The 8,515-nt window shown below is 45.9% G+C and overlaps 3 protein-coding genes across 3 annotated transcripts; 2 read left to right on the top strand and 1 right to left on the bottom strand.

The window, feature by feature from the left end:
- The first annotated feature begins 4,313 nt into the window (after positions 1-4,313).
- On the top strand, positions 4,314-5,876 carry LOC135389393 (uncharacterized). The gene is made up of 4 exons (XM_064619447.1): positions 4,314-4,677; positions 4,910-5,071; positions 5,393-5,603; positions 5,715-5,876. The coding sequence occupies exons 1-4, from the start codon at positions 4,376-4,378 to the stop codon at positions 5,874-5,876; spliced, it is 837 nt and encodes a 278-aa protein (XP_064475517.1). The 5' UTR covers positions 4,314-4,375.
- Positions 5,843-8,509, top strand: LOC135386942 (uncharacterized). The gene has a single exon (XM_064616416.1). It carries the CDS (start codon positions 5,884-5,886, stop codon positions 6,796-6,798), a length of 915 nt encoding a protein of 304 aa, XP_064472486.1. The 5' UTR covers positions 5,843-5,883; the 3' UTR covers positions 6,799-8,509.
- On the bottom strand, positions 6,894-8,515 carry LOC135386943 (uncharacterized). Its single transcript, XM_064616417.1, has 5 exons — positions 8,333-8,515; positions 7,810-8,209; positions 7,575-7,708; positions 7,432-7,496; positions 6,894-7,370 (listed from the first exon to the last, which is right to left on the bottom strand). The coding sequence occupies exons 2-5, from the start codon at positions 8,037-8,039 to the stop codon at positions 6,963-6,965; spliced, it is 837 nt and encodes a 278-aa protein (XP_064472487.1). The 5' UTR covers positions 8,040-8,209; positions 8,333-8,515; the 3' UTR covers positions 6,894-6,962.

Raw genomic sequence — 8,515 nt, 5'->3', positions numbered from 1 at the left:
AAGTTGCATTCTGTGAGCAGCGCGATGATTCAAGTACTACTGCGTCTATTTTTAAGCGAGCACATTTTCGAACATGATGTTTTGTTGGAAGTTTGCAAGACATTGCGAAACAAGGTGACGGGTTACAGAGACTCGATACAGCTCGTGTGCTCAAAGTATGCCGTCACGCAAACTTTATTAGTATGCCTCGAAGCTATGCTGACTAAACGTACTATACTTACCTTACAGTGGTTAGAGATTTAGGTTTGAAACTCACGCGTGACACAACCGACAAAATGATATGGTTGTTAACTAATGGATGTCAAGAGGAACAATTTTCTTTATTGATAAGACTCTAGATAAAGTGTGGGCAGCTCTGCTTTTTTTTTAAAACATCAGTTTTGTTTACTAGTAGAAAAAACAACAACAGAAACCGAAATTGAAAAGAAACAGCATCACAGAAGAAACCGAGCTGCTGTTGTAAATTCAGCACAGTGCACAGTGTTCTGTCATTCTGTCACAAATACTCCTCACATAACCTTTCTTAGGAGTGGCGCAACTACTAATAGTATTAATTTTAAAACCAGTTGTTAAAAACAACACAGATATCAGGTCACATTACGTAGAGATATACGCAACGGTTTGGTTTATGAATTTGCTATGGTTCCCTGGTGCTTTTCGCGCCATTATATTACAATAACATTGCACCACAGAGAGTACTGAATTAGAGCATGTTTCCCTTTTTTACTCGTCTGTACCATGAATATATTGCACGTCTTGTAGACCTCCACCATATTTTTGGTGGAAATGTTACGTACAGTAGACATTCATTAGATGTCAATTTAAGCCCTGGATATTTGGATTTTTCTGGTACGTCTAACAGACGTTTGTGGTTATCTACGCAAAACAAGGCATGCTGGTCCACGATCCACATTGTGCGACAACGGCAACAAAGTTTCGCGCGTTGTCGGTCAGCACAAAAACAGGCACACCATCTGGCAAATCCCACTGTGCAATGATGTCCTTTAGGAAGTTCCGTATGTTGTCAGTACTGTGACTGAGAGTGCTGGATCAGTGCTCTTCAGTTGTGGTTTCAGGTAGGCAGCTATCGACTCCTGCTTAGTTGTTTCACATTTCTCTTTAGGTCTCTCGGTAGCTGACCCTTTCTCTTCATAGCACTAGTAAACGCTGGGGTGACGTTTTACGTGATTGAGGAGAGGGGTTGTTGTGTCCATCGGTGTGTTTAGCACAGTCCCACACAGGGGCGGATGTAGGATTTCCCTGAGGCGGAGGGGGAGCGACCTTGCGTCGAGTATGAATAAAGCCCGCTTCTTGGTATGCAGTTGCCATTATTGCACCAGTATCAGTATTTATTAAATTATTCGCAGAATACCCGTATCGTAGAAAGTACATGACAATAAATTAAGACACCAGCTGAAAGCCTGTCAGCTGACGGTGCCAACAAATGGAGGATGATATAGTTGCACACACGTTTACAGATATCTCGGTATTACTTGTCGTAAAGCCCACAACTTCCGAACATTCGTCTTCGGTTGCTTCTGATGAAGCGCTGAATGATATCGTCCGTGTGAATCTCACTGTCCTTGTATACAGCCATCAACATTAGACTCGTTAGTCTCTCATCGGTCATCGTCGCCCTCATGCACGTCACCGTTCGTCTTAAAGCTGAGAAGCTTCTTTCTGCCTCAACGCTTGTGAACGGGAAGGTGCGGCCAACTCTCAAAAGGGACTTCAGGTTGGGAAATATGTCGGAATCAACAATTTTCAGTGTGCTTACAAGACTGCATTCCTCTGACAGCTGTCCACGAGAGCCAGGCTGTTTTCCACTCCCTGAGTTCCATTGCAAGCGACGATGGCGAAGGGATGTCCTCTTCCCAGAAGGAAAGATCCTGCTTCAGTTTACCCATTTTGCAATCAGTAACAGCTGGTGGCATCAAGCTAAGGAGTGCAGCCCCAACTCTGTTTTCTGCAGGCAAACGGCCAACCATTTTCCGTATGACGTGATCCAAGAATGAGATGGCGAAGTTTATCATGTAATGTTCCTCAGTTGTAGAGGAGGGGGCGTTTGGGCGATTTGTTTGTATTTTCACGGATCTTGGCTTTGTGAGAGCGATGCCCACAGACTCAGCAATGTTGGCAGCCACTTGGTGCCACTCACCATAATGCGTTACAATATCATTCCGCACGTCCTGTAGACGCACTAGTAGAAAAAATAAATAAACAAACAAAACAAACAGAAACCGAAATTGAAAAGAAACAGCATCACAGAAGAAACCGAGCAGCTGTTGTAAATTGAGCACAATGCACAGTGTTCTGTCATTCTGTCACAAATACATGCTTATAGAGGCTTTGCGCATCGCAGCTGCAGCGCAATCTCCTCCCCTGGGGACATTCCGCCACAGCTCTTGGGGGAGTTGTCAGCGTAGTTCGCCACTTTTCTGTATCCTGTCGCAGAAAATTTCTGCCCACTTGTTTCCGCACATCGATGACATATTGCATGTGTGCAGTCCTTGCAAACCTGCAGAATCCTGTCATCAGGTAGACTGTACACACAATAAAAGCACGCCATGTGCTACTGTACATGACGTCAATGGAGTCACTTTATTTTCTACAAACCAGTCATGTGACCAGCTGCTTACAGTATCAAGGTTGGGATATATCCCAGTCAATGAAAAGCAGTGGGAGGTAGTGCAGAAAATAAAACTCTTCTAAGACAGGGATAACTTCAGCCAAGAACTTACTGTCCCATGTAACTTCTACAGTAACATCTTTGTGCTTTCTAGAAAATACATACAGCAAACATTTACTCAGGCCTGTGCAGTACAAAAGAACTTCTATCTGTGTGTAGTAGTTGCTCGACTGTTTGAGCTTCAGTTTGTCCCCGTCAAAGTGCAGGTAGTTAACAAAGCAAGTTTTTTTGTTGTAATCAACAATAACATCGTTGCGCCTTGAATATGGGCACTTAATCTCTAATAGTTGTACCTCATTGCCATTCATGAATATTCCATCTGGGGACCCACACAGCCATGGCTGATGAAACATTGTAACAAGACCAGTCCTTGTGACCTGGACACCTTGTAGTTTCTCGAACTCTCTCCATGCAACGTCTTCATTCATGATACCATACATTGTGGGATTGCTTTGAAATGGCTTTCGGTAGAACAGTCTCTTTGCACGTTCGCACTTGTCACCTTTACATGTTTTAATGCAGTGAGCGACAGAGCTTGACACCCTTTCCTTTCTAAACTTATGCCAAAGAGCAGAGCTAGACTGTTCATATGTCATTTCTTCAATCTGTGCGTATTCTCGCTCATCCACAACAACCCTAGTTAAGTAATATGATGTGTGGTCTGGGTCAATATTACGCTGAAAGTCAGTCCGTTTTAGCCGGAGGCAGAGTTCATGTGAAGCAAAAATTTGATAGTGGTGATACAGGTCCACTACCCTCAGGTTGCGTAGTGATGTGATGTCCCTATGTCCACGTTGAGGATGTGTGCTTTCATGCTGGCAGTCCCGCTGTGCTTCCAACATTCTAGCAAACGTGCACTGCACTGAAAATATTGGAACAGGCGCATTCTGCAGAAGGGACACAGTGTCAACAGCTGCTGGTTGGCATGGAACTTGGTTTTCAACTGCTGCAGTGCCCACTTGAATAAGGGACTCAACCCGTGCCCTCTTACTGTACAGGGAGGTCTCTTTTGCCGATGGTACACCCCACTTCTTTGCAGTGGAGGTACGTGATGAGGGCTCTTCCAGATTGACATGGTGACACACCGCTGCGAGATGCTTGCACTTTCCGAGGCGGCCAGCCCTACAACGGCAGTATGCTCCAATTATGTCATATTTCGTGATGTCAACCTGGAAAATACGAAGGCATAGCAGTCAGAAAACGGACATGCTCAGCGTATGTACAGGAAGCTAACAGGCCACACCATTAATCACAATGAAATATTGCTACACGCGACGAAAGGTTGCTGCCGAAGCGATGGAAAGTTCCCTCTCAAACAGTGAAAGAATAACCGCTGTCCATATGCTGATATGACGTATCCGAGCATCGAATATTGACATGCAGCTTCAGAGCAAAATTACCCGGGACTGTAATGCACATAAGCCTACCTGTATGTTCACGTCGTATGATGCCTTCGACAGACTTGTTTGCGGTAGGCACTTGCCGGTAACAGTGCACAAGTCATCTGTTCACGTCGCTGACACGTCCGAAACATGCTTGCTTTTATGCAGCCGAAGGCCCTTGACCAGCACTGACCTCCAAAAATACCTGTCAGTGCCCAGTATTTAAAAAAAAACGCATCTCTGCTTGACCGTCCCGCCCATAGGCTCCGGGCGCTCAAGTTTGCCCGACGACACCAGCGCCAGCATGAGCCCAAGCGGGCGCGCGCGCAAGCTGTGGGCCGTACGGGTTGTTTGGCGTGGTTGCTTGCCACGTGCGGAAGGGATGTTGCCGCTCGGAAAAAGACACGTTGAGGAGTCTTCGCCAGCAAGAAATAGTTCTAAACGGACTCGGAAAACAGGAACGCGATATTGTTGCGTCGTTGGCTGTCACAACAGCGAGGAAAACGTGAAAGGCAGGGTGCCAGCCATCTCGTTTTATCGCTTCCCCGGAAGGCCTTGGGAAACCGAACGACGGAAGGCATGGATTGCAGCTGTTCGGCGCAAAAAGTAAGTGACAGCCGTCGATCTCAGTGATTGAGAAATCTTCGTGGTCTTGCAAATGTAACGGACGATTTGTTTGTGCTTTCGGAAAACAAAGGAGAGGCACGTCCGTTGTCAAATGACACTTAGCAAAAATACCGGCTGCCTTACGTATCACTAACTCCGCGGTGTCAATACGTGCACTTTGAGCGTCGTAACAATTGCCGTTATGAGCCTAATTGTCCTTCCTTTTTAACAGCGCTGATGGATCTGACTGGACGCCCAATTCCTCGTCAAGGATTTGCGGCGCCCATTTCGTGGGCAATTGCAAAAGCGACATTCAGATGGACCCCTCCTATGTGCCCACAATTTTCCCTCCCGTCTATCGGAAAAGGGCGCCTGATGGGGAAAGACACAAGAGGTGAACATTGACATTACACATTATAAATCGTGCTTTGTTGCAGCCGTTAATAGTGCAGGTCCAAGTTGCAAACTAAGGTCACGTTATGACTTGGAGTAAGGTGCAAGATCAGTTATGAATATTCAGTAAAAAAATTATGCTGTGCTTTGATTTGCAAATATCTTATGTACGGTACGGAGAGGAAACCCGAGACAAGGAGAGATAAAAGGATGACCCAACGAAGCGTCGTCCCTCTCTCTCTCCTCGTTTGGGATTTGGTCTCCTGATCATGCACCAGCTTGTCAGCTCCTTGCCACTTCTCTTATGTACGGTGTTTTGTAGGTGGCAGCGGAGGTCGCAAGCTGGAGCAGTTTCCAGTCCTTCCACCCCTGAATGCATGCCCGTGACAGATAATGATGAGAATGCTTCAAACACAATGACTGCTGATGACTCAGAGGATGTGGCAGACTCTGACATCGCAGATTCTGGGCTCCATGTGCTGGCAGAGGCGGCAGGTGATGCAGAACCTGCTAAGGTGAAGGTGGTTGATCAGGTAAAGATAGCAGCGTTTCTTCTGTTCGTAGGCTGCAGTATACAATCGCAATTGGGAACCGAAGTTCCTGGGTTTGAACATTATAATTATACAGTATTGTATGTCTTCAAGGGCACACAAACAGAGTGCGACAGCAATCATGGACAACTTCAGCTTTTCCTGTCAACTACTGATGGCCGGACTGGATGTACACAAGTAACACATCCCACACAGTTGAACAAGGTGAGTTCTGGCAAAGTGCTGACTAGGGAATGCAAGTATCCTTCACCATAAACTTTGAATGTTTCAGGTAACAACCACAGATGGCCAGTGGCAGCGTCAGTGCGGCTTCCTCGGTTACACATCGCTGAAAAGTTCTGAACAAGCACTGCAGGATTTGTGTTCAGTTACAATGACTGTCTTTAGCATACTCTTGAATATGCTTCCGGAGCAGAGATGCAGGCAAAGTGATATGACTAGGGAAGACAGGCTAGTCCTGTTCCTGATGAAGTTAAAGCTTGGAATCAGTTTTACGGCGCTTGCATCACTGTTTGGTGTGTGCAGGACGACTGCTGCACGGGCTTTTAAGACCACGCTAGACATTTTAAGCTTCACCTTACATGATTGGGTCTATGTTCCACCACGAGGCGCCATCAGGGACACAATGCCAGATTCATTCAAAACACACCATCCGAAGTGCACGTTCATCATAGACTGCATGGAGATTAGAACTGAAGCTCCAACAGATGCCGAGCAGCAACACTTCTTGTACTCACACTACAAAGGTTCTTACACGCTTAAGTTTCTTGTCTGCATTATACCAAATGGCATGGTTGCATTCCTTTCTCAAGCATACGGCGGCCGCCATAGTGATGCCTTCATCACCCGTGAATCTGGCTTTCTGTCCCTGATCGAGCCTGGTGATGTGATCCTTAGTGATAAGGGCTTCCCAAGCATCACAACAAGTATTGAAGGTTGTGGTGCAGTTATTGTGATGCCACCATTTTCATGTGGATCCCAACTTTCTGAGGCCGAAATGGAAAGAACTTATCAAGTAGCCCAAGTTCGCATCCACGTGGAACGGGTCATTCAAAGACTGAAGATATTCAATGTTCTGAACAACCGAGTGCCAATCACGTTAATACCACACATGTCCAAAATTATGAGAGTGTGTGGAGCACTTGTAAATTTGCAAAGTCCAATAATAAAAACGTGAACGGCCAAGCAAAACATGGCCATTCCCTGTAGTTGGTGCACCTCTCTTGCTGTCTCCAATGTGCTAAGTTAAACACAACCCTCTTGAGGCCAAAAGCAGAGAATTAAACGCTTTATTACAACTATGTACAGGAGCTATCACACATGCCGAAACGAATATGCACATTAAGAAACACAAACATTTTGTGGCTGAAGACACGGTAACAGTTTAGTGAAAAAGAAATGCTCCAACTTTGCGATCAGGGGCAAAAGGAACTCGTCATCCCTGTTAATATAGAGGTACACACTTTGCACAGAGCTGTACACGTACAAGATCGCCTTGCTCAAGTTCATTATATACATCTGGACCTGGATTTGAGTGAAGTATTCGTGAGACTTTTTCAGGGTGAGCTTGTCATCGACGTATGTTAGGTATTTGACAAAGGACACCTTTCCTGCTTCGTCCACTACAGGCAAGCCCTCTCTCGAATATGGACACTTAATTTCTGTCACGACGGTCTCCCCGTTGATGCAGACCAAGCCATCTGGGCTGCAGCATAGCCATGGTTGGTACGGGAGAACTACCAGTCCAGTCTGCAAAAATTGCAGCCATTCATGTCATTCAAACACAACAAGCTTGAAAGAAAACTATTACCTCAAAGATCTTTGTAGATAACAGCGCCTCAAGTGCTTTCCGTGCAACGCTTTCATTGCGTGTGCCTGAAGAACAAAAATTGGAAGGGGCATATCAGGAACACAGACTGCAAAACCTGAAAATGATGACAGACAGGAACATACCGTATGAGGTAGCCCGACTTGTGAACTTTTTTTGCGAAAGCATCCTGTTTACTAGGCTTTCAAAGTCCCTTTTCCTAATCCACACACCATGTGCCTTGGTGCTTGATATGCGGAATTTTCGCTCAGCATTCCAACTGCAGTAGGAAATCAACAATGAGCAAAGGATAACAATTCTGTTTTGCCGCCTTCAACACAAACACTTGTCTTGTCATATGCAAATAATTTGTAAGCTTACCGTGGGGACTTGCTTTGCCCTGTAGTTTTCACTGCAACGCTCATGGGGTCCTCATGCAACGCAATGTTTGCTTCGAAGAAGTTCGTGGCCTCCTTTGACAGACTCTGCAGTAAACTTGCCGATACAAAGCTTCCCCCTGGCATGGTTGTTGGGTTGTCGTGGTGGAACAGTGACCTGGTAGCTTTCGTGACACTGAGAAGAGTAGAAAGCGTTTCCTCCTCCTCCCTCATGACCACAGCGTCCAAAATTCCATCAAGCACTTCTTGGCAATCCCATTGAATCGCACCCTTTGCCTCAGACTCAATAACCACAGTAAGCGAGCAAGTAAACCCAGGGTACGCCTTGAGGACATCTGCTGGTGTCTTCCTCTTTCGGGCCCGGTTATGGTTGGTTGATTCAGCTGTGCGTACAAAAAAGAAGGAAGTTGAGAGAATCACCACCTTAGTTACAGTTGGGTGATAGTCATGGCCGACAGAGCATTTTCTCTTCAGAGAAAGGTAAAACGTCAGTACAGGAAACATACAGAATGCAGATGAATGATCATTGGGTCAGCAACCAATGATCAGTGATGCAGGCAGCCACATCAGCAGCGCTCAGCAGAGACGACAGGAGTAGCCTCATCAGCTCTAAAACCACAACAAGACAGACTTAAACGAACAGCGTCGAACAGGGCCGTTCGTGCGCGTCATATATCCGAATTACGTAC

Source organism: Ornithodoros turicata, chromosome 3 (genome assembly GCF_037126465.1).
Source record: "Ornithodoros turicata isolate Travis chromosome 3, ASM3712646v1, whole genome shotgun sequence".
Classification (NCBI taxonomy): Eukaryota; Metazoa; Arthropoda; class Arachnida; order Ixodida; family Argasidae; genus Ornithodoros; species Ornithodoros turicata.
Note: the sequence above shows the minus strand (reverse complement) of the source record. Positions and strands in the feature narration are given on the sequence as shown.

Coding starts and splice junctions, on each gene's coding strand:
- LOC135389393 (XM_064619447.1), top strand. CDS start 4,376: ATGAGCCCAAGCGGGCGCGCGCGCAAGCTGTGGGCCGTACGGGTTGTT. Junction 4,678..4,909: donor GCAGCTGTTCGGCGCAAAAA/GTAAGTGACAGC, acceptor CCTTTTTAACAG/CGCTGATGGATCTGACTGGA. Junction 5,072..5,392: donor GATGGGGAAAGACACAAGAG/GTGAACATTGAC, acceptor GGTGTTTTGTAG/GTGGCAGCGGAGGTCGCAAG.
- LOC135386942 (XM_064616416.1), top strand. CDS start 5,884: ATGTTTCAGGTAACAACCACAGATGGCCAGTGGCAGCGTCAGTGCGGC.
- LOC135386943 (XM_064616417.1), bottom strand. CDS start 8,039: ATGAGGGAGGAGGAGGAAACGCTTTCTACTCTTCTCAGTGTCACGAAA. Junction 7,709..7,809: donor GGGCAAAGCAAGTCCCCACG/GTAAGCTTACAA, acceptor TTCCTACTGCAG/TTGGAATGCTGAGCGAAAAT. Junction 7,497..7,574: donor AAGTCGGGCTACCTCATACG/GTATGTTCCTGT, acceptor TTTGTTCTTCAG/GCACACGCAATGAAAGCGTT.